This window comes from Notechis scutatus, chromosome 1 (genome assembly GCF_049901735.1).
Source record: "Notechis scutatus isolate UNSWTSFEM ecotype Mainland chromosome 1, rNotScu1.2, whole genome shotgun sequence".
In the NCBI taxonomy this organism is placed as follows: Eukaryota; Metazoa; Chordata; class Lepidosauria; order Squamata; family Elapidae; genus Notechis; species Notechis scutatus.
This window is the reverse complement of record NC_142009.1, coordinates 265,811,518-265,837,660: the sequence shown is the minus strand read 5'-3', so window position 1 is coordinate 265,837,660 and position 26,143 is coordinate 265,811,518. Positions and strand designations below refer to the sequence as shown.

The following is a 26,143-nucleotide window of genomic DNA, read 5'->3' as shown; positions in this document are numbered from 1 at the left end:
CCTGCATGGTTTCATGTAGCCAGCAGCAGCCTTGCCAAGGACTAAGTCGAGCATGCCTCATCACTAGCAAGTGCAAGAAGACATTGAAGGTTAGCTGAGGTGGTGCAGTGCAGGATGGCAGGGCTCTCCAAGTGCAGAATTTAGTTCTATGAAATTTATACCACATAAAATTAGCAGCTTTCTTACCTCATAGCCAAACTGCAGCTCATCTGAGGTCAACATGATGATATCATCATCAATAGCTAATACAGCCTCTGTTTCAATCTCAGCATAGGGGAAGAATCGATTACTCAATTTGTTTTCTGTGGTTCGTACAACTGTTAATGGAACTCGAATTTTAGGCCAAACAGTTTCTGCAAAATAAAAATCAGAAGTAGTTTCTTTGCATTCCTATGTTTAGCTGTAGTCATTAGCATAACTCTCTCCAAATCAAGTCCTTTTATTCAATGCTGGTACTGGGGAGTGACTAGAACCAGGGCTACCATGTCTGGGTTGCAAAAATCTGGACAATTATTAGATGGCAGCAAAAAGATTGTTGTACCCATATACATCATGAGTTCTATAGTCAGGGTATCCTCATCAGAAGACCCGAGCAGCATTTGAACTGAAGTTTCTAGATAGTCATAAATTGAGTCCTACACAGAGTAAGATGAAATTCATAAAAAAATGAAATTTCAACATATGAAAAGAAGTTCTGATTTCACTATGGCATCACACTTAGGGTACATATGACCACACAATTCTTTGGTAATGTGGCAGGCTATCAATAGATGATGAATGAAGCTATTCTAGAAATCTCTCTTTCCAAAACATATACTTCAAGAATGAAGGACATTTTCTTATTCAATTCGAGTTCTGTACTATCTCAATCATATCTGTTCAGTGGGTATGAGAGAATGGGGAGCAGCAAGAAAACGTGCCACACAAATTGATGACTGCTTGCATAACACTATTTTATAGACTAAAATATTCAACACAAATCAACAAAAGGTGCATCCTATACTGGGTTAATACTGATTTATGTAACATGGAGACCCTATCCCAAATAAGCTTTTTTCCTTTTTTCACATTTGGATATGAAAATCTGAATGCCACTCTAAGTAACGACTACAACTAGCTTTATATAAAGCTGGCAGAGGTCACAGCTTACCATTATATGAACATACATGTATAGGACAATCTAAGCTCCATCATGAAAGAAATGCTGGCAAAGACAGCATGGTAGAATATCCACCCTTGCTGCTAGGAAAATTATGGTTCTATAACTTACATAGAGTGCCCTTAATGAGCATATAATGTTCTACACACTTCTGATGTTGGCATCCAAACATAATACCGGAGACAGCTTCCTTAGGAAAACTGTATCATTTTCCAAACCACACTAAAACTATGTAAAGAAAGTTTACCTTGGAAGAATTTGGAGGACTTTTTGGCTTGGTAACAAAAAAAGTAAAAAGTACATAGTGAAAAGGTTTGGAAATATCATTTCAGTTGCTTACTCCACCTACTTTTGTAGGTGGCCCCTACAAAATTGCTTTAAATTTTTTTTTAGTACTGTCAGTGAGTCCAATTTTTAAAGTTTCTTTAAATTTAAAATATTTCTATAGCTGTCCATCATATATGTCAAACTTTGGGTAGCTCCCAATCAACAACTAAAACAGCATCAGTAACAATAACATAATACATACATCTATAAAATAGCCTAATACCTACATCTATTTATTATTTAATTATTAAATTTATATGCTACCTGTCTCCCCTACAAAATTGACTCCAAATTATGAAAAGAACCAGTTTGGTCTAGTGGTTAAGGCACCAGGCTAGGAAGTAGAAGATCATGAGTCCTAGTCCTGCCTTAACATGAAAGTTGGCGGGGTGTCTCTGGGCCAGTCACTCTATCAGCCCAACTCGCCTCACAGGGTTGATGTTGTGGGGAAAATAGGAGAAGAAATATGTGTTGGATATGTTTGCTGCCTTGAATTATTTGTAAAAATAATATTGAACGGATACAAATAACCAAAATAAAAAGTGCTACCAAAGTTATACTGCCAACATCTTCCCTAAATCCTCTCATCCACCTCATTCTATGCCAGTGCTTGGGGGTGGGGGGATCTTAAATGCTTTCTGGATGGCTAGGATGGTAGTGGACTGCCAAACTTCAAGGTAAAGGGTATTCCACAAGGTTGCCACAGTAAAGACCCCTTCTTAGATCCCAATGAGAGTAACATACAAAGTTTTGTGTAGGGAATGTAAATTTACTACCATTAATATTATTTTCAATAGCAACTTCCCTATTTGCTATATAAAGGAATATCAATCAGAATGGGGAACTATAGTTCTACAACCATTTTTTTAGTAAATGTTCAAGGACAGCGAAAAAAGTCACGTATGATCATTTTTAACAGTTATGATTGTTTTAGCATCCCTGTGGTCACGTGATCAAAATTCAGATGCTTGGCAACTGGCATGTATTTATGATAGTTGCAATATCTGGGGTTATATAATCACCTTTTGAGAACTTCAAAATCAATGGAGAAGCCAGATTCACTTAACAACATGTTACTAACTTAACTGCAGCGATTCACTTAACAACTGGGGCAAGAAAGATATTAAAATGGGACAAAACTCACTTAACAACTGTCTTGCTTAGCAATGGAAAATTTGGCTCAATTGTGATCATAAGTTGGTGATTACCTATACTGCCAACACTGTATCAGAAAATTATAAATTAGGAAGCAGGCACAGAGGCAATTAAGTTTACCCCCTGCAATATTTCCAAATTGACATGCAAATACCACACTGGAAGGAAGTATACCCCTTGGAAAGGCCTGACTGAATGCATCATTCTCTGGGTCATTCTCTGGGATTTCGTACAATCAGTACAGGCAAAGATTAACTTCTATCAGCTTTGCCTATATGTAGAAAAAGCAAAACTAATCATAATTATTTGTGTATTTATTAAAGTCAGTTTAGATTTACATGGTAGTGTCTGTAAACATGACTCAGAAGCTCTGTCTGATACCAAATGCAGCTGCCTATTTCTTGTGTATCCAAGTAGTAACATAAAATCTATTCTGTACTGGTAACGTGAGATGGTAGTACATTTTCTGGATTGCACTTAAGCATTTTGGTGATTATATTTAAAGATTCAGTTTCGAATCAGGTTGTCTGAAAAACTACTTACACTTATATGAAATTGCTTGAGTTCTGAGAAGCCCAGGATTATATGCCTTCTTACAAGGCTATATAACAGGCATTGTTGCTACTAATGCAATAGCCAACTGCAATTTATTGTAGGCCATAAATTACCTTTGATATCTGCTTATAGGTCCTATGTATGCATAGCAAAAATACAACAACAGAATAGAATCCAGATCTGATTTGCTCCAAATCAGGAATATGCTCCTTATATAGCAATAGCCAGGATATCCTGCTTTGATACTCAACCAGGTTAACAGTCCCAGCTTTACTATTACCAATTAAAAGAAAATGGCCATAAAGTGCAGATACTACCGTAGGGAAATAAACAAGACCTTATCGTTGACAGCAGTGTGCATTACTAACTTCAAACTCATTCCTTGTCCTAATCCATCAGAAACTTCCTGGCTTTAATAGGCTATAAATGGTAGAGGCTTTGAAGTCCAAGGATTAAGAGCTACAAGAGACAGACCCAATGAAAGCCTTAGTGAAGTCAACTTCTGCTGTCCTACCAAAAAGCTAGGTGGAATGAACTGCAAGCATTTGAATTAAAACAAATTAAATTAAACCCTTCAACGGCAGACCAACAGATTCCACAAGCTATCCAAGTGTTAAAAATACACAGATGAAGGGTGAAGGGTGAAGGATGATAGCTGGCAGTCACATAAAAAAGTTATTAAAATATATACCTATAGATAACCAAATCTCTGTGAAGAAGCAAATCTATGGCTTTCAAAGCCATTACTTCTCACATCAAAAAATTCAGATTTTTCATCAGCAGCTAACTAATGGCTATTCTAAGAATTATTGTAATGGGCAATATTTTCAACAAAGCAAATAGCAAAATCTTATTTTAAACAATCATATGTAGTTATTGTGGACACATTGCAAGTTCAGCTACTTAAATATAAACACATAGCAGTACAGAAGCCATGGCAAGAAGCCCCTAAAATGCTTCCAACTTCCCAACCTATGTTTGGGTTTTTTTTTAAATCATTTTCACCTATCAGTGATACAGAAACAGCCATTTATATGTTGTTTATTTATTTTTAAAAAGGTCTTTATAACTGTCATGTAGTATACAAAGAGGATATAAAAAAGAAATCAGCAACATAGCAAATAACTGTTAAAATGGAAGGAATACAAATAGCAAACCACCACAAAGCTATTCTACAAGGCTTTAAAAACAAACTGCTAGAAGCTAGACACATAAAAACATTTTAGCCTGGTGCCTAAAACAAATCAATGTTGGTGTCTGGAAAATATTTGTCAAGAAAACATTCCCCCTTACAAAATAGCAACTAAAAAGTATGGTAAACCCAAGAGGGCGGCAGGTGCTTTAGAAAAGGTCAAAATTCTCAGAAAATAGGCAGGTTTTTATCTGTTTATAGAGCTGTCCAGTAAGCATGGCTTGGAAAAATGTTCCAGTGACAGAGAACACTATCTGATAGGTATTCAACTCAATTCACAAGAAAGTCTTCTGACTAAGTCAATTAGCAAGTAAAACTGAGACGGCAACAATCATTTGTTCCTTAGAAGCTTTAAAAATAAGCACTCATGATACAAACGAAGATCATGAGTGGCCCAATGAAACTGGTTATTCTAAGCAGTTAACAAATAGTAGTTCCAATTCCCATCATAAAAACAAGGGCAGCCATTTTTGTCTTGCTGTGAATACTCACACACTCCTGTTCAATCTATTTCTATTTCTAGAAACATTCCCATTTTCAATTCAAATGCATATATTCAGAATTTGGCCCACTACTACTAAAATTAAAAATGTTCTCCCAAACTTTTCAGTATCGGACTTACCTTCTGGTGGAACTTTATTCTGATTGTTCCAAACAACTAACAATTTGGAAAGACTTGGAACCTTTGAAACTTCAGTGATCACTCGAAAGAGACTTTCAACACGATCGTATGTCAAGACGATAGCAGTGAAGCCTTGTGACTGGGGTGGGATCAATGGGAGAAACAGTGGATTGCTTACACTGCTCCATTTCTGGAAAATGAAAAACAGAAAATCAAAATGAAGTCAGATTAATTATAATAGAAAAAAAAATTAAAATGGTGACACAAAGCAGATAATTTTAATGATATCTTAACTGATCCAAACAACAAACCAAAGAAATCAAAGAAACATGTCATAGCTATTGCTATGACAGGCAGGAAACCATTCAACATTACTTTTTATATATTTTAGTTCATGAGCAAACCATAAGTATTTTTAAATAAGCTGGAAATTGCTGAAAGATTAGTGGAAGACACCCTGGAAGGTTTTAAAGTTTAGCTACTTTGGATGGCTTCTGTCCAACATCTCTCTTCTAAAATGGCTGCTATATTAACTATGCTCTGTATATTAACTAAAACTAGGTCAATAAAAAGCTGAATGCCACAATTTTGGAAGAACATGAAATAAAGAGAAGCAATTTCATAAACCTGGCAGCAAGTAGGCACAAAGAAAAGGGGAAAACCTTCTTTGTCCTATATAGAAGAAAAAACATTAACAAAATTATACCTGTTTCATTGTTCTAAATATTAACTACTTAAGAAATAAAAGAACACAAGAAGATGCATAAAAGTTCATACTTATTTAGTGTCCTTTGGCTTCATCAAGAATAACCTCTACTTTAAAGGTTAATTTTTTGGTGCTGCCAATATAATTAAACACAGGATACAGACGCCATTAGCACAATGCAATTACCAAAGAAGACATTTATAAATACCTTTCCATTCCTAGTTACTATATGGCATGATGAAAGACAAAAGTAATACCATAAGTACAGAAAAAGCATCTATATATTAATGGGGATCATTGAATCTGGACTCAATAAAAACATTAGGAAAATTGTGGCTGCCCAAAAAGATTTTTCACTTTTTAAAAAGTCACAATTATCCAAAATACTATAACATATATATCTGAAAGATCTGGGCAAATAAATTTCTTTGCTTAACATATGAGTTCTTAAATTTCAGTTCTATGTTAAAAACCCTCAAAGTACAGGGGATTACACTCCAAAGTTTGTGACAATGTGGAGATAAAGAATACATACAAACTGTATTGTTAGAAAATTGCAGTAACTTGATCACTATAGTGCTATCTGCCTTAAGACCAATAGACACGGGTGATATAATATACTTTAAAAATCTTCATATTTCCTCTGATTACCTTTTTCCCTCTATAATACTGTATACAGGAAGGCAATCCCTCTTTTTTAAATTCAGTAGAATCTGAAAAGGGACATGCAATGTATTTTGCTGAATATGAATAAAAATGTCAAGAAGATGTCTCCCAGTAGGTCTTTACTGGTAACTGCATCTATGCTATTTTTTTTTCCAGCAGCACTATTGGATTAGGGTTTCAATTGCTCAGTCTAACCAGAAGCTCTATAATTACCCAGTGGTGCTTCATCCAAAAAAATAATCAGAGCAGACAGTACTTTGCTTCTTAGTTCAGGCAAGGATAGAGATGCTGCTACTACCTTCAGAGGCATAAATGTACATTAAGAGATGTGAGGAAATAGCTTTGACCAAATATAGTAAAACAATTTGCTTTAGAAGATAAATGACTAGACCCTCATTTTAAATGCTGGTACGTGATCCATATGATTGCAGCTGTGTACAGAAGTCCATGGTTTATCCATAGAAGAGGATGAACTGAGCATTCCAGGGCTGGATTATCCATTTTCCAGAAGTGTATCTTCCCAAACAGGAAGTGGTTTGTGATGTTCTGGACATATGATTAAGGATTAAGAAGAATAACTTAAAAGTAAGGCTTGTTTGATGCAAGAAGATCAGTCTACAAATTCCTTGAGAATTGTTGGTGAATTCTTGGTGAATAGTTTTAAATAGAACTTAGCCACTCATCAGCTTTATAGTAATCAATTTTTGCATAAGCAAGCTTGAACTGCTGACCTTTGAAGCCTCTTCAGACTCTATAATTCTCTATTCTTCTTTTCCTCATAAAATCTACTGTTAATTAAACATGCCAAGAGCGATTAAAAGAGATCAGCAAAAGCTAATGCTACAGTAGAAACCTAGCTTCCAGATGCTCTGGATTATGAATTACATCATATCTGATCACTGGCCTTGATGGCTACAGTTTCGGAGAACTGTAATCCAAAACATCTGGAGATCTCAGATTGCAAAAATGCACCCAAAAAAACAACAAAAACAACATAATAGAACTCTGATCTAGTACTTCACACTGATAAAAATAATAATGCAGCCATACTATCACCTCAAAAGCTTCCTTAAATAGACCCACTGTTTAAGAAGCAGAATGAACTCAAAATACACTGCAGCAGAATGAACTCAAAATACACTGACCCACCCAAGTTAACAGTTGCTTGAATTGGATCATTTTCATAAGGAAACACGAAGAAATAACAGAAGCCAATTTTTAAGGCAACTCTGCAAGCCTTGCAAAAGATACAGCTGCTTTAACTATTTGAAGAGAGAGCAGCACTTTTTTGCAGGAATGCTCACTGAAAAATACATTTTGCACAGCCCTTGATGGGTTGTGGTATCATCTAGTTATAAAAAAATGTAAAAACCCTACAGTAATGGGGTGTGTGTGTGTGTGTGTGTGTGTGTGTGTTAAAGAATATGTTCAACTTTGTGACACCCAAGAGTGAACTCCTCAAAAATCAAGTTCTTTTATTTGAGAATAACATTTCAAAAGAGCATTTAGGCACGGCAGAAGCATCATTAAGAGCCAACCCCCTGCTGCCTGCCTGAAAAGTGTGTCTACAGTCTGGGACCTCTTGACCTCTCCTTCTGCAGGAAATTGAGCAAATTCAAACTTCCATGATTTACTTGGGTCTTTTAAACTTCTGTTGAAGAAAGGCAAACAATGCAGGTGATTATCTCAACAGAAGCCTAATTAAATCACTATTACAGAAACAGGGCATGAAATTGATGGTGACATAAGGATAGTCCTTTGCAGAAATGCAAATGTGACAGCTACCATTTGTTTCGAGGATATCCATTCCTTGAAGTGATCCAATTGAATGTTCATCTAACTTTCCCACTAAAGCAAATGGTGTTCATGATGTAATCATCCATCACTTTCTTTGACAAAGTGCTGACATTCAGCTATGGCTGTGGCAATCCTATCCCATTCCCCCTTTGCCACCATCAGCTGGCTGATATTCATTACACGAGCCACAGTAACTGAAGACTGATAGACCTCTTATTGTGAATCAGTTTTGTGCATGAGGCATAACAAGTTGCAAGTGTCAACTCTGCAAAAATGATCTCACATTCCTGGCTGTTTGATAATATCCCCTTTCTGCCAACAGCAAAAGAAGCCAAAGCTCTAGAATCAGAATGTGAGGCTGGGAATTGGGGGTGGGGGTGTTTAAAAGAAAAAGGTACAGCTTCACAAGAAACAACCTATGTCACATTTCCATAAATTTGCCATTTACCAATAATTTAGTTTGTTTAAGACCTGATGACAGCTTATCTTTTAACTGCAGGCAGAATGAATCTATTTAAACACCAGTAAGGGAATTAGTACTATTTCCTTTCTTAAAAATAAAACATTGGAGCTGATTCAAGGGAAAGAGAAAAGCATATCAACAAGAAAAAAGAAAACAAGAATCATGTAAGGACTATAATGTGGCATATAACAAGCTAATTTCTTCTGAAAATATCAATGTAATCTTTCTGATATAAACAGCTTAACCATAATAGTTGAAGTATTTAAGTTTACCACAATGATGAATAGTGATACTAATGTGGAAATTGCCAGATACCTAAGAGAAATATCACAGGTAAAATAGACCCTTATACAAAAGAAAAAGACCCATAAGAGATTATTACTGGCCATCTTCATCTTAAAAGTCATCATTTTAACTATCAGCTTAAGTCCTTGGGTTTCAATTGCAATTGGGACTGGATCACTGCATCACTAAGTGATGTGATTGTAAAGCATGATATCAAATCCTGGCAAACCCAGTTGCCATCGTAACCCCAGAACCTTGCAGGTTGTTAGGTGGGAAGAAGTGGGAGTTCCAGATAAGGAGAGGGGGTTGAGGGGGTACCACAGCAGGCGCTACAGAATGCGGTTGCGTGCATACTGTGGAGTGCGGGAACTGATTTTGCTTGTGGAAAGCCAGCAGGGAAGGTCATCAATAGTGATCATGTAAGTATGAGCTGGTTGCCAAGTGCCTGAGTCACAATCATATAACCATAGAGTGCTGGAAGAGCTGGTCTTAATTCAGCACCATTGTAACTTTCTGCATGTATTTCATGTATCAAAGTCACATCTCTGATGTGAAAGCACTGCAAGTCCCAAATTCTGAACCAGAATTCTTGAAAGATGGGAATTCTTGAAGTTGCAATCCTATCACATCTGAAGATCATTGAGTTAGGGGAGGTTGGTGTCAAAGGAATGTAAAATCTGGACCAGCTAGCAGAGATGAAGCGGGGTGGGGGGATGAATGTACCAGAAAATGAAGAAAAGACAAGAGAGGTATATGAAGAGAAATAAGAGGCACAGGAAAAAATTAAAAGAAACGAAAGGTTAAAAGACAGCCAGTTTGTTGTAGTGTTTAAGGCACCAGAATAGAAACTGCATGACTGTGAGTTCTAGTCCCACATTAGGCATCAAGCCATCTGGCTGATATTGGGTAAGTCACTCTGTCATCCTAGGAAGAAGATAATGGCAAACTCCTTCCAAAAATCCTGTCAAGAAAATTGCAGGGATTAGTCCAGGCGGTTGCCAGGAGTCAACACTGACTTCAAGGAACATTCAGTACACATTTTAAAAAGGTTAAAAATAGGAACAGTGGAACAAAGTCAGGAGTCTTAGTTAGATTTGCCCATGCAGTTACAGCCAATTTTTATGCTATATATTGCAAAATAGTTTCCTACAATCCAGTAGACATTTCACTAGCAATCTACAGAGTCTACACGTGATTAGAATTTTAAGGGGAAAAAAAGACAAAAATCGTATGCTAGAGTTAAGTGACCAATAATAAAATTTTAATTTGTACATGATGATTACAAATGTTTTTCTTTCACTGGATGCTTCAAGTAAACATTTATCATGGTTCTTATCTACAACTGATCGGCAAGATTAATTGACTTCAATTCTTCTGTTTGCTAATATCTAAAGTTTACGATTTTAGAAAACAATTGATCCAATTGTCACATATTCTAATAAGCTCTAAAGCATAACCTATCACTAAAACATAATTTGAGTTTAGCAAGTATTATACACTGATACATAAATTTTAAAAGATCTAAAAAACTTCTGAAAAAATAATGTAACTGCATCCAAACTGCACAAAAGTCACCTTTCACTTTCACTTTCAACACATATTGGCAAATTACAATGCCACCGAATGAATGGTGGGTATTTTTATTATTTTTCATTTAATCATGCCCGGTTCTCAGAGAGTGCCAGGATAAGTTTCTGAAGCTTTCTTGCAAGTTTTTTCAAAAGTGATTTGCCATTGCCACCTTCCTAGGGCTGAGAGAAAATGACTGGCGCAGGATCAGGCAGCTGGCCTTGTGCCCAAGGGAAGATTAGAACTCGTAGTCTCCTTATTTATAGTTGCCTTAACCTTATAGATGCCTTAACCACTATACTAGTTCTCAAGTAACATAAGTACAGCCCTCTTAATTTTTTTTCTATACTAGCTCTATACCCATGCTTTGCTACGAAACTATGTGATCAGGCTTAGTTTGGGGGGAGGAAAATGAAGGGGGGGGGGAATTGTGCCTCTGCCTACCAGCAACCATCAGTATCTATCTGGCTAGTGTCCTAACAGATAACAGATAATCAGAGTTGGAAGGGACCTTGTAGGTCATCTAGTCCAACCCCCCACCCAAGTGGGAGACCCTACACCATTTCTGACAAATGGCAGTCCAATCTCTTCTTGAAAGTCTCAAGTGATAGCACTCCCACAACTTCTGGCAAGCTGTTCCATTGGTTGATTCACTGTCAGAAAGTTTCTCCTTATTTCCAGGTTAAATCTCTCCTTGTTCAGTTTCCATCCATTATTCCTTGTTTGGCCTACAGGCGCTTTAGAAAATAGCTTGGCCCCTTCCTCTCTGTGGCAGCCCCTCAAATATTGGAAGACTGCTATCATGTCTCCCCTGGTCCTTCTCTTTACTAGACTAGCCAAGCCCAGTTCCTGTAACCGTTCTTAATATATTTTAGTCTCCAGTCCCCTAATCATCCAGGTTGCTCTTCTCTGTACTTTTTCTAGAGTCTTAACATCTTTTTTATAATATGGTGAACAAAACTGGATGCAGTACTCTAGGCGTGGTCTTACTAAGGTTTAATAGAATGGTATTAGTACCTCACTTGATCTTGATTGTATCCCTCTGTTAATGCAATTTAGGACTGCATTAGCTTTTTTGGCTGCTGCTACACACTGCGAGCTCATATTTAGCTGGTTGTCCACTAAGACTCCAAGATCCCTCTCACAGTTACTGCTATTGAGCCTGGTTTCACCCAGACTATATGTGTACTTTTGGTTTTTCTTGCCTAAGTGTAGGACTTTACTTTTTTCTACACTGAATTTCATTTTGTTAGATGGCCCAGTGTTCTAGTCTGTCAAGATCCATCTGGATCTTGAGCCTATCTTCTTGGGTGTTAACTATTCCTACCAGCTTAGTATCATCTCCAAATTTGGTAAGTTCCCCTTCTATTCCCTCATCTAAGTCATTAATGAAGATATTGAAGAGTACTGGGCCTAAGACAGAACCTTATGGCATCCCACTGCTTACTTCCCTCCATGTAGACTTAGATCCATTAAGGACTACTCGTTGAGTATGGTTTGTCAGCCAGTTGCGAATCCATCTAGAGGTGGTGCTATATATTCCATTTTTTTTCTAGCTTACTAAGAAGTAGTAGTGCTTTCCTGACTTCGTCTTTGCAGATTCTGGCTATCTGCTGATATTCTTCCTTAGTTGTATGTTCTTCTTTCCATTTTTTGTACTTGTCCTTTTTTCTTTCAATTTGCCATGCTGGTTTCTTCTTGGATTTCTTGTTTTTCTTTCTCAGTGGTATTGTGCTGGTCTGGGCTTCTATGATCGTACTTTTTAGAGTTTCCCAAGATTCTTGAGTTGTTTTTCCCTTTAGGATTTTCATCCATGGAATCTTTCCCAAGTTGTCTCTGAGTTTATTAAAATCAGCTCTTTTAAAATCCAAAACTCTGGTGTCATTATGTTCTATTACTTGTTTTTGTGTTATGTTGAATTCTAGTATGATGTGGTCACTCTCACCCAAGGTTCCTGCAGTTTCAACTCCCTCTATCACTTCTTCTCTGTTTGTAAGAATTAAGTCCAGTATGGCTGTCCCTCTAGTTCCATCCTCTACTTTTTGGACAACAAAGTTGTCAGCTAGGTTGGTTAGGAACTTATTTGGTTTCTCACTTAGTACAGAATAAGTTTTCCAGTTGATATCAGGATAATTGAAGTCCCCCATTACTATTGTTGTGTGTTTCCTGCATATGTTTGTTAGTTGGTTGCATTGTAATCTTACAACGCAGGATCCAGGATACCACAACAAAAGAACTCGCAAGCCCATCACACAACCCATTACCCAAGCCGTTAAAACACGAGAGGCTAATGGAAAAAAGATCACTACAAAACAAACGACCCAGGAGATTACAGCACAAGATCCAGGATATCTCCACAACAAAACTCACAAGGCCATCAGACAGCCCATTATACCAACATCAACTCCATCAACCAATCAAGAGGCAGCAGCACAGCCAACCAGCCTAGCACACCAGCCCCCACCACCAGTATTTATAGAGAGACGGCAGCTCCGATCACACACTGCTTGCACTGGCACGAAGTCGAAAGCACCAGCCTGAGGATGGCGAGTGGGACCTCGCCGAAACGTCGCCAAGATACTCTTAATCTTACACGGGAAAAGACCCGAACACACCTAGACCTACATACCTGTACCCGTGAAAATCTACGAAAACATATATAGATTTATACACACTTAGAGAAAGAGAGAGAGAGACAGAGAGAGAGAAAGAGACAGAGAATAAAAATACACTAACATTAATCCTACCATTTTAATACTGGTGAAAACCCTAACTATCTCTTGCAAAGGAACAATGGGATGCAACATTTTTATTTAAAATATATTCTGTGTTTCATGGTCTCATTACCTCACTGTAATTCTTTCTCGTTCTACCTTAACTGCTTGGTATATGAAAAGATTTTTCAGATGAAGGCTTGGAAGAGCAATTTTTGAAGGGAAAAAAGGTACCTAGAAGCTAGATAATATCTGTTAAGTTAGCTGGTTCTAACTTCATATTGAAAATGAGACATTGTATTTTGCAGACCAACTATGGAATAGCAGTAGAATTATCAATGGTTGAGAAATGACAATGGATTTGAATTGTAGATCAACAGACTATAAAAGCAGATTATATAAATATAGCTTTGCCATCCCATTTTCAATATTACTTATTTAAAATGCTTGAACTCAAAAAGATTTCCTGACCTCCGTTTTAGAAGCCCATCTCCAAATATACTGTTCAGATTTTTTTTTAGAGTACTATAGTTTGCTTGTTTGAAAAATTTGTAAAAAAAAAAGAAAGTTGATTTCCTACTGATGACAATACATACTGTACAGTAGGCATGTATTTCTAGACAAACCAAATTAACTTTCAGGAATCTAATCTTCTGTCATGCCTCTATACAATAACAACTACAACAACAAAAACAGAATTAAAATTTTAAATCAGAGAAAAGGGGAGCAAGATAATACACTAACCTTTAGGAAATTAAAGCTCAATTCAAGATTAATACACAGTTTTAATGCTGAAAGTCATAATATAAAAAACAAAATACTTATTCTAGAAGCTTTTGTTATAGAGAGGTTCAGCATATTAAATTTAGTAAATAAATAATCTCACTTACAATTTCTGGAGGATCATTCCATTCTTCATATGATGTGGCAGCATATGGATAGATCCGGTCATTGATAATCTTAAGAGTTGCCATAGCAATAGCTTTCATTGATTGAAAGTAAGCTTCCCAGAACCACCTTGCCTGCAAAGAATAATTAATATTATTTCACACTGGTTGTTTCCCAGACAGCAAATTTTAATCATCTGTATATGGCTGCCATGCATATACCTTATTAATATTTCCATGTTTTATCCTAAACTACTGTTATTAAGAAGCTGAATTTGTTTGAAATCAAACTAGATTTGGTCACAATAGTTCTGCTGTATTAAAGATAAAAAGGTAAACAATCTAAAATCTGGATTATCATTCAATTAATTAATTTTTACATGTCTATACTGCCTAATTCATAATTCAAGATGCAATAACAACTTATAATCAACATATTAACACATTATAAAGGCAACCATATACCATGTCCGTTTCAAAAATGCATCAGAATAAGTTCAGAAACGTAAATTGTAGGTATAACATATTTTTATTTTAGATGTAAGGTATGAAGCACCATAAGCAGATTATTTATTGATCCTTATTGCTAAGGTTTGAGAAACACCATTGTCAAGATTCTTTTGGATTAATCTCTTCCATCTTGTCTTATATTATAAGGGGATTGGTTTATTCTTCGTCTCTTATATATACAGGTAGTCCTCATTTACTGTCTGAAATTGAGACTGGCAACACCACTGCTAATTGACATGGTCTTAACATGTGTCCAACTTACACCACCATGTCAGTTTCAGTTGGGGGTCATTAAGCAAATCTCTCATGGTGATTAAGCATGATGTCATATGTCCACTTGTAACTGGCTTTGCTTCTGGAAGCCATCTATGCAGGTCAGAAATGGCAATCACATAACTATTGGACACTGCAAATATCATAAAGGCATGCCAGTTACCAAGCGCAAGAATTCTGACCGCATGACTGTGGGGACATTGTGATTACTCGCCAACTTTGAGGGATGGTTATATGCCTCCTTTTCAGCACTGCTGCAACTTTGAATGGTCACTGAAAAAGTGATTGATACAACAAGTGGTTTTATTACAAAACTCTCAGAAGCATGTTATAATGCTTACAAATTACAAGGGGAGGGTAAAACCTCTGGATGCCATCTTTAATTCAACTATGAGAGTATCTCGGGGTATCTAAACTTTTTCTTACATAGCTGAGATCAATATTAGTTTAAGATATCCATGGATATGGACAAACTGCATGGAATGGTCAACTGTCTTCTGGAACTGTCACAATCTGACTTATAACTTATAAGTCATGCTTTATATAAAACCAGAAACTTCCTTGTTTAAAGAAGTGATTCTAAAAATAGTGAAATTATATTATGGTATCTCTTGAGACTCTATTTAATCCTAAAGTTTTTCCATAGTTACTTAAAAGCCGGATGCTATTTGTATACTAATGACAATTTGCCACAAATGACAAATTAGTCTGTTTTGTATAAGTTCACCCTCTCCTAGGAAAAGCAGACAAACAGTTCCGGACTGCTTCTGAACTCGAATCTCTTCGTGTTTTCCAAATTAAAGCAAGAGGCACAGCATATTTAGCTTGGCTGATATTAATGGAATCATTTCTTAAGCGCCAAATAGTTTCCCAGGTACTTTTGTGGAGATGTTAAACAGTTCTGGAAACAGGATGGCAGCCTAAATATTAGATGTCAGCCACTGCTTTCAGATTCTAATAAAGCAGGAGCTGTTAATGAATATTCGGCCCACTGAAGTTTGATATGAGGTGTCCTTGGTGTTCTTTGAGCTTGCTTGTTTTTTTGCAGACGTTTCATTACCCTAACTAGGTAACATTTCAACCCTGAGCTACAAATATTTTCCTTTATTGATGAAGTTTGCTTTTTCATACTATAGTGACATAAACAATAAACTGTATGTAAATATTAGACACTGATCAAGTATTCTAAGAGGCTATACAAACCTGTAGGCTGTCAGAGCAAAAAGCTTCTTACTGAAAGAAGCATCAGCAGAAACCTTTCTACTTAATGTGACATTTATTGAGGCAAATTATTACATTCTTTAACTATATGCAAACTCTATTACAAGAATTGCATTTCAGAATAAAGAGCATCAGGTTATACCACAGTATATCTCCAAAATACGCGAAGACTCCATATTGCACCAATGACAGATGTTCAAGTTAGCATGCAAAAATCAACAAATATTAAAGTTGCAAAAACTAGCAAGATTAATAGAAACATATTAAATACATAGAAGCTATGTTTAGTCTGGAAACATCTTTGATTTTCATTTAATCACTTACAACTTCTAACTGGGAAAAAAATAAAATGTTAAGAGAAAAGAAGACGATGGCCTTGGGCAGTAAAAGTTAACTGTCTAAGCTAAATGTCAGGCGCCACAGTGTTGTAACATTTTGCCCCATTGCAACAGTCAAGTGTTCCCAGAGTGACACACTTCACACAGTTTATGAGGCCTTGAAGTATTGCTATTTTCATGTTGACAGACATTATTTTGAAAGCTTTGCTTTTGAAAATAAGTTACAGAGTACTCATATATATTTTATGACCTTTAGCTCAGTTAGTTCTAGCAGAATTACACTTCATCCAATTTTTTTTTGTTTGTTTGTTTTGCTTTTAATTTAAGTTTCAGGTCTTGCAAAGAACATTGCTTCATATTTTTCTAGCCATGAAATTATCTACTTTCCTTCTGCCATTAACAGCACTCTAGTACCTGATTTTTAAACAATCTAAACATTATAAAATACATTCTCAAACTTGAATTAAGTGCGCTATAAGTCTTCTAGATTAATATTTTTGGATGGCTTTTTAGTTTGTCTATGCAGGTTATAGGAATCAATTAAATATTTAAATTGACTACTTTGAAGTCATTACATCAGATACATTATGAAAGATAAAGCTCTCTTTTATTGTCTGTAAATATAAATACAAAGAAGAGCCCAACACGACAAAGATATATCAAAAAGAAAAAAAATAATTCTCAGCTTAGAAACCAACCAAATATACTACTTCTGTAAAGAATTTAACACAACTATACTTCTCAACACACTTTTACTCAAACCACTGTTGTTTGACCCTTTGCTTTTAAAATTTAATACTGAGCTAGATTAACAGAAAATATACATTGTATATATTGGGCTCAGTTCCTGTGATGACCTGGGGCGTGACACAAAAATAACAAAGTCACAAAAGTAGAATAAATTCCCTTTAATGCCTCCAACTTGTCCAATTATCTTCGGCTGAATAACAAACTCTTCAAAACACAGTCTACAAGGGCAGAAATGAAATCAGAACCCGAAGTAAAGATAGTTAGAAATAAAAAAAACCAACACAAACCACACTGAAGTAATTAACACAGCAGGCCAGGATGATAAATTGCAGACTTTCAAAGGATAATGTAGGCCAAAACTCAGATAAGCCTCGACCAAGATGATGCACGCTTTGCTTCCAGCAAGGAGCTGTGTGCAAATGCCCCACTTATATCCTGTTCTCCCAGCTGCAAGTAATGAAAGGGATCACGGCCTTCTCTCTCGTAAGCCACGTTGCTCCCTTCTCCGTTCCTCCCTGCGTGCCTTAGGATGAAGAGGGGATGGCCCTGGGTCTTCCTCTGAATGCCCAGCTGGATTGTGCCCTTCCCCTGTTTCTTCCACAGCCACTGGAGCCACACTCCCACTCCCTGTCAGCTGCTCAATCTCCCCCTCAGAATCAGACTCCAACAAGGGCATGACAGGTTCCAAGTCTTTTTATTTAAATATTTTTATTTTAAAAAACCAAAATGGCAGCCCCCTAAATAAATTATTTTTAAAAACTTTTACCAGTCTTTTTTTTTTTTTACATGATTCTAATGGAAAAGAAAAGATTTCTATTCTTTAAGATAAGATTCCTATTCTTAAGGCCTTTCCATTTTAAGTATATTAAATAGTACTGTTGCCAATATTTGGCAACTTTACATACCAAACGTCCTCTAAGAATTCATTATTGCAATGTATTTAATCTAGATCATCTGATCTTAAAATTAATTGGATGTAGAAAACAAAATCTATTATTTTCATTTCTTTTTCAGTTTCAAATTTACAAAGATCACAAAGTTCTTAGTTCAAAATAATTGCATGACCTTTCTAATATTTGTCATCCGGGACCACTTTCTATGGCTTTTCCATGGATTGCTGAAATATGACTCCCAGTGGTGACATTAAGAAGGAAAAATAAAATGCTTTATTACATTAATTTCACTAAAAATCAACTGTTTTCTCCTTTTTGCATTTTTATTCAAATGGAATAAAACATTAAGTAGGCTTTATATATCAACCACTTGTATTTGTTTTGCATACAGTAAATACTGATCCATATATTTATGTAAGTACATACAGTCATTTGCAAATTTAAAATGAAAAACAAACAAACCCCAAGCATGTACACCTGAAAAATAAAAGTTCTTCTGGATATATCATCTTTCTTCTGAGGGATTTCCTGGTGATAATATAAAGGGTCAATCTTCTCCTTGCCTAATGCTTGTGCTTTCCTACTCATATAAACTCTACATATTATAGAAGTAGAAAATATTGGGGAGTATTGAATGCATGCTTTTGTTTTGTTTCATTTCGTTTGTTTGTTTTATTGTTTTGTATTTTATCCTGTATAAAACAACTGATGATGATGATGATAGAATGACTGTGGCAAAGGCAAGCAAGAGTAGTACCAATAGTAATAGGCACCTTGGGTGCAATCCCAAAACAACTGGAGCACCACTTGAACACCATTGGCATTGACAAATTTGCCATCACTCAATTGTAGAAGGTGGCTTTACTTGGAACAGCGTCCATACTGTGATGATATCTGAAACACTGTCAACATCCAGATTTGCTAGGTCCTTGGTAAGGACTTGATAGGTGGACAGAGATGCCAAACCCAGTCTGTACATCTGGCTAACTGTGCAATTATCTCTTTTATTCATTAAACATGAAATTCAAGTCAACTGAACATTTAAAAATGTATCACAAATATCACTGACTGGCATGAATGGTTGCTACAGGTTGCTGCCAGCATTCTAGTTATCAACCAAGTATATTCTTAAGATGTATGATGTTCCGAATAGCGCAGTTTTTTACAGTTCCACTGGTGTTATTGCAGGAAGCTGCAATTTCTTGGTGTATTTTCTAAAATTCTTGGACATGGTACCAAATGTCCCGATGACAATGGGTATCACTGTTACATGTTTCATTCATAATTACATAGTTTCGATGGCCAGGTCGAGATATTTCATGATTTTTTTCCAGTTCTTTTTCTTCCACTCTGGCGTCTCCTCGTACAGTGATATCAATAAATTGTACGTTTCGGTTTTTGACAACTGTGATATCTGGCGTGTTGTGTTCTAAATGACGATCTGTCTGTATTCAAAAGTCCCACAAGAACTTTTCATTTTCAACAACTTTTTCCACTTTATGTTCCCATGACTTTTCAGATACAGGTAAGCCATATTTTTTACATAATGCCCAGTGGATTAGTTTAGCAACTGGGTCATGTCTAGCTTTGTAATCAGTTTGCGTGATTTTGCTGCACTCACGTATTAAATGTGAAACAGTTTCAACTTTGTCATTGCAAAGTCTGCAGTTTGGATGGTCAGTGGTTTATTGTTGTTGTTGTTAATCTTTGGTGAGATTCACAGCCTTTGAGGCTGGTTAGTAGCTCAACAGCTCGAGTCCTAACCAAGGACCTAGGAGCTGTTAAGGTAGCATCAGAGGTTATAAGCTGTTCCAAGTAGGGTGGGGTTTTTTACAGAATCACAGTATTCAATTTTGATAAATTCAGAATTTCCAAATAGTGAGGTAGGTATTGCTCCAAGGGCTCCAATTACAATTAGGATAACACAAAATTTCTTTTTCCAAAGTCTCTCAACTTCAATTTGTAAGTCCTGGTACTGTGTGATTTTTTTCTTGCTGCTTGTCTTCAATTCGTGCATCACCAGGTATTGCAATGTCAATGAACCAACCCTTTTTCTTTTCAACTATTGTTATGTCAGGTGTGTTGTGGGCCAAGTGCCTGTCAGTCTGAATTCTGAAGTCCCACAAGATCTTGATTTTTTCATTCTCCAGAGCCTTCTCAACCTGATGTTCCCAGTAGTTGCTACTATACTCAGATCCAAACTTTTGGCACAGTTTCCGGTGAATGATTTTAGCAACTCGGTAATGGCATTCTAGATAGTCAGTTTGTGAATTTTTGCTGCACCCACTGATTAAATGCTCAACTGTTTCATCATTCTCATTACAGAGGTGGCATTTGCTGTTGGTGGTGACATGCTGAATCTTTGCCTTCATGCAACTTGTGGCTAAGCCTTGTTTCCTGAGCAGCCAAAATAAAGCGTTTAGATTCTTTTTTCAGTATTCCTGATTTTAGCCAGTTCCAAGTAAGCTTTTGGTCAGCTTTGCCTTCAATACTTTTCAGGTATTGGCCATGCATAGCTTTGCTTTTCCAATTTTCAGTTTGCTTCTCAATTACTTCTTTTTTGTATTCAGCTTTTGACTTGGTTGTCTTCAAAAGGCCTCCTTTATGTACTTCCTTAATCATTGGCTCTTCACTTTTCTGGATGTAGTCATTCAAGCTGTGTCTTTCTTCTTCTACAGTCTGCTTTACTTGTAGGAGACCTCGACCACCCTCTGCTCTTGGTAAATATAATTGATCAACATCACTTTTAGGGTGCAAGGCATGATTCATAGTCATAAGCTTCCTTGCTTTTCTGTCCAAATCGTCCAGCTCCATCTGGGTCCAGTCAATTATTCCTGCAGAGTATCGAATCACAGGTATAGCCCAGGGATTTATTGCTTTTATGATGTTTCCACAACTCAATTTGGACTTTAAAATCTTGTGAATTCTTTGATTGTACTTGGCTGAAGTTGATTCCTTGACTTTATTATGCATTAAACCAGAGGCTTCAAAAATCCCTAAGTACTTGTAGCCTTCTTCTGGTTTCATTGCCTTTATCATTTCTTCATTTTCAAGTTCTATTCCATCATCTTCTATGACCTTGCCTGCTTTGATTGCCATTGTTGCACATTTGTCAATTCCAAAGTGCATGCCAATGTCCTGGTTAAATTCTTTCGTGCTTTCAGTTAGTGAATTCAGTTCACTTTTTGTTTTACCAAACAGCTTCAAATCATCCATGTACAACAAATGCGAAATTTTCAATCCTTTCTTTGCAAGTTCATATCCACAGTTCACCTTCTTTAAAATGGTTGTCAGTGCTAGCATTGACAGAATAAATAGTAGGGATGAAAGGGAGTCGCCCTGGAAAGTGCTTTAATTTCAACTTCACCATTCTTCTCCATTAGCCATAAGCTTTGTTTTCCAGAGGTTCATTTCCATGAATTTCCGAATGTTGCTGCTGATACCAAAGATTTCCAGGCATTGCTTAAGCCAGCTGTGGGGGACTGAATCAAACACTTTCTTGTAGTCTATCCAAGCTATGAACAGGTTGATTCGCCTTTTTTTTTTTTGAATTCTTCAGAATTAGCTTGTCAATCAGCAGCTGGTCTTTTGTTCCTCTTGAGTTTTTGCAACACCGTTTCTGTTCCACTGGGAGCAGATCTTTCCTTTTCAATTAACCATAAATTTGATTTGCAATTATGCCAGTAAGAAGCTTATAGCTTGTTGGCAAGCAGGTAATTGGTTGGTAATTTCCTGGATCATTTCCTTTGTCTTTCTCTTTCTGAATTAAAAAAGTTTTTCCAGTTGTTAGCCATTCATCATTTTCAGGTGTTTCTATTACTACTACTACTATTATTATTATTATTATTATTATTATTATTATTATTATTATTATTATTATTATTATTATTGCTATTGCTATTGCTATTATTATTATTGCTATTATTATTATTGCTATTGTTGCTATTGTTACTTATTAAAGGAAATATTGAAGCGTTTGTTAGAAATTAATCTCATTTGTTTAATTACTTAATGCCCTTTGGCTCAAACACCAAGGCAAAAAAAGTTGATGGACTCCAAAATAATTGCTGCATTTTCATTTTTCTCATTCTTAACCAAGGTATAAAATACAGGGCCAGGAGGTTAAATAAGCTCTTTTGCTGATATGGCTTGTTATCATTGAAATGTACTGATTTACCTTGGGCACTGTGAGTTTTTGGTTGTAGCTGTGGTTTTAATCCTTGCATGCCACCCAGGTTGTGGCATCATTGTGGCATCATGACTCATTGTCATGATGGGTGGCCTTTATGAATCATTGAAATAAAGAAATAAATCAGCCTTGATTCTTGTTTAGTAGCCACATAGACAAACCTTATTCAGATTATTTATACTGGAACTACAGGTAATCAATCCTCACTTACTGACATCTTGTTTGATGGCCATTAAAACTTCCAATGACATGGAAAATAGAAACTTATAACCTGTCCTCAGTCATTTCAACAACCCATTGTCATAAAACAAGGATCAAGTATTTTTCAGGCCTTCAGAACCAACTAATGAACTAAATAAACAAATTCCCTGACTGAAAGATCTTACAAACAAAATTCCCACCATCCAGTCAGAGCTGAAAAAGCTTCTTGGATGAGAAGCAAAACATCTTCATAGAAAAACAAAAAAGTTCCAGTTGCCTCTTAAAAAAGCACCTTTGGGACATGGAATTCCATGCACTTACCTGAGAACAATAGTGTTCAAGGACAACTGAACAGGACAATATGGACCACAACATTCAGAAATCAGGAAGCCAATAAATAATCCAATCCCCCTCCAAATTCTAGAACTTATTTCTACCAACCACAAATTACATTAGTTATCTCACAAAGCCATATAGTATATTCACATTGCTCAAAATTACTGCAAATATAATTATGGATGAGGAGGCAATAATCAGTATTGCCCACAACTGCGCAGTCTATCTATTACAATATGTTTGCCAACTGAATAAAAAAGTAAAAAGGGTTCAGTTTCATTTTTTGACAGGTGATGGACAGCTCCTGAAATAGAAAGCAATAGGTTTCTAGTCTCGAGGGTATCACTTTCAAATATATCAATGTTCTAAGGGTGGATCAGTTTTCTCTACTGTAGCCATCCTGCTGAGAGGTGAAGTCCCAAGAAAAATATAGGAATCCGGCAGCAAGGCTTTGAGGTGGCAGGAACCAAGGGAGGTTCAAAGACAAGACTGGTCAGTGGGTAGCACCTCCAAGCACCATAGAGGTTAGAGGTTAGTAAAGCAGGAGCCACTGTCCAATAAAACTGTGTTTAGAAAACCTACTTGGCAGATAAATTGAGGATCTGCTTACACCTTTCCCAGCTTTCTTAGCTGCATACTGATGCTTCACACTGTGATTTAGTACAATGTCCCTAGCTAGCATCTACCTTAGTTACAAGCTGCCTGACTCTAGATATGGGCAGTTTAAATGTGGCTGGAAACTTTTAATCAGTTTCCAACATCAAAAATAAATAAATAAGCACCCACTGTCACAAAATTGATTTATCACTAAACTAACAAAATAGAAGATTTCCCATGGGGAAAGAGACAAAGCAAATTCACTGGCTCTAATACATGTAGACCTCAGTGTCCTTCCTACTTCTGACAATCTCTTATGCTGGTGATTGTTTGAGCTGTTCTCTATTCTAGTATTCTCTATTTATACTTTACAAATTGCTTAGCTTCAAGGGCCTATAAAACAGTTCCATCATCTATTGTCATCTTTATGAGAATTATATTTTTAAAACTAGATGTTTGGTTTTTTTTAGAAAAGAATAAAATTTATATTTATTTATGTATCATTTTTAAAAATTGATTTATAACCCATATTCTGAGTGTTGATCATGGTAGTGCAGGAACATTTCACATCCTCAATAATGCTTTTGCATATTTCATGAAATAGGATTAGGTCCAATTTCTGCTAATTCTAAATTTCAAATCTGAAGGTCTCCAAATCTATCTCAAAGGGAAACCATGTTGATTTGGTTCACAGAAACCACAGGAAGATTAATACTTAATTTTCTCTCCTTCATACTAAACCTATCCAGCACTTTCAACACTTCCCATAATTGTTTTTAATCGTTCATTATTATCTGCACTACTCTTTTCTATAGATTTATTTATTTATCTATTTACTTACTTGTTTTTCACCATTTCTGAACCACCCAGCTCCTTCAGAAAGGGACTTTGATACAATGAAATATTAAAATATAAAAACATCATATAAATGTTAAAAATTTAAAATTTAGAAGGTGGCAAGGATGATTAAACCCTATTAAAAATAATTAAAAAGGCAAAGGGAGGGTTCTCAGGGCACCGACCAGCCCCATGGCTGGCTGCATGGATCCCCACGCAAGGCCCACCCCATCCAAGACCAAAGATGATAAAACTCCTGGATACAGGGGGGCCGACCCACTTCAGCTGACCTGGGGTCAGCTGATATCTGTTGTTCCCCATCCAGTGCACAGCCTCCAGGCACCATGAAACAGCATCACTCACTTTACCCACGATGGAGTTATGTAACTGGATATCATCAACATACTGCTGATACCTCATCCTGTGGTGATGGATGATCTCATCCAGCGGTTTCATGCAGATGTTAAAAAGGAGCAGAGAGAGAGAGAGAGAGAGCCCTGTGGAGCTTATCTTTAACCACTTATCTTATCCTTGTCCATGTAATAGCTTGATATCAGAATTGAACAAAGAATTGCCGATGTGACCTAAACAAGACAAAGCAGAATGCTCTATCTCCTTTCTAGAAGACAAATAGATCTTTTAAAAAGGCATCCAAATGAATGTCTAAGATTCTACAATTCTACTTAATTTTCCTAGTAAGTAGGCAGCTATCAGAACTATCTTCTAATATCCTCCTTCTTGCTGCCTGATTCAAAGATCTTTTAGAATGGGGGAAATGGCTTCTGCTTCATATATTTGATAATCTGGAAAAAAAAAAAGTCAAGCCCTGACATTAATGAAGAAAGGATTCTAGAAAGGCAGCCTAGAAAGGATTGTGAGATTAGATGTTCAAGTCACACAAACTAAAATATTACAAATGGCAGATGGATAAAAGTGCTTTTCAGTGTAATAAGAATTCCCCAGAGAGAAACAGGTTTTTCTCAGGAAAAAAGATGGATTGTTAAAAGTCAAATATAGTAATTAAAAACCATTTATGGACCTAGAATTTGCTCATAATGATTTTTTTCAACCATATTTTTAGAATCATGGATCAATTACATTGTAGTTTGAGGTAAATCCTGTTATTACATACAGGATAAAGAAAAGGCTGGTATGCAGCCACATTAGACAGTTTTCCTTTCAGACTTCAGTCTGATTTGCTCACAATCTACCTAGTACATTTTTTCCCCTTGAGTTAAAAACAAGAGATTTCTCATGCCTGCGCATATTGCCTGGAGCCAGTAATAGATTATATAGCTGTCAGCAAACTGATAAGAGCCAAAATTACTCCACAGAGTCCTCTTTAAAGAAGAGCCAAAAGCAGCACATTAAATTAAAAGGGGGAAGGGTCACAGAAACCAGTCACTCATGCTGTTAATGTGGCATTAAAACAAATACATATATTATGTACTCCAGCAAATGTCTGACTTGACCTGGAGATTGAAGCCCACTTGGAGGTCAGAGTTGAAGCATTTGGAAAAGTAAAAATTCTCCTTTTTTGTCCAGTTGTTTTTTTTTCTGAATGAAAAAGCTAGAAAAGCACTAACTTCATTCTCCTTTTTGGTATTAAAATGAGAGTGGCATTGACAACAATAATAATATCAGCAAAGATGGAGAAGGGGGAAGATGAAATTGTTTGCCCATTAAAGCCCAGCGCTTGTTTTGCTCATTGCACGGTAATATGATAAGATGGCTACCAGAAAATAAGATTCAACTGCTACTATTCAAAAATGAACCCAAGCCCCCCCCCAAAAAATATCAAATAAACGTTATTAAATGGCATGGAATGCTATCAAAACAGTTCTTCACATTGTGGGCAAAAGCCATGTTAGTCTCTGATGGCAAATCAGGATCTGGTAGTA

The 26,143-nt window shown here is 36.3% G+C and overlaps 1 protein-coding gene and 1 pseudogene across 4 annotated transcripts in view; both read right to left on the bottom strand.

Moving 5' to 3' along the window:
• The window catches only part of EXT2 (exostosin glycosyltransferase 2), a 69,399-nt gene that overhangs the window by 9,352 nt on the left and 33,904 nt on the right, over nucleotides 1-26,143 (bottom strand). For all 4 annotated transcript variants that reach the window (XM_087951267.1, XM_087951268.1, XM_026664664.2 and 1 more), the window contains 3 exons: nucleotides 14,101-14,232; nucleotides 5,011-5,200; nucleotides 187-353 (listed from right to left, as the gene is read on the bottom strand). In XM_087951267.1, the coding sequence (XP_087807393.1) occupies nucleotides 187-353; nucleotides 5,011-5,200; nucleotides 14,101-14,232 (489 nt within the window). The remainder of the gene's footprint in view (nucleotides 1-186; nucleotides 354-5,010; nucleotides 5,201-14,100; nucleotides 14,233-26,143) is intronic.
• On the bottom strand, nucleotides 19,875-24,662 carry LOC148133359 (uncharacterized; annotated as a pseudogene).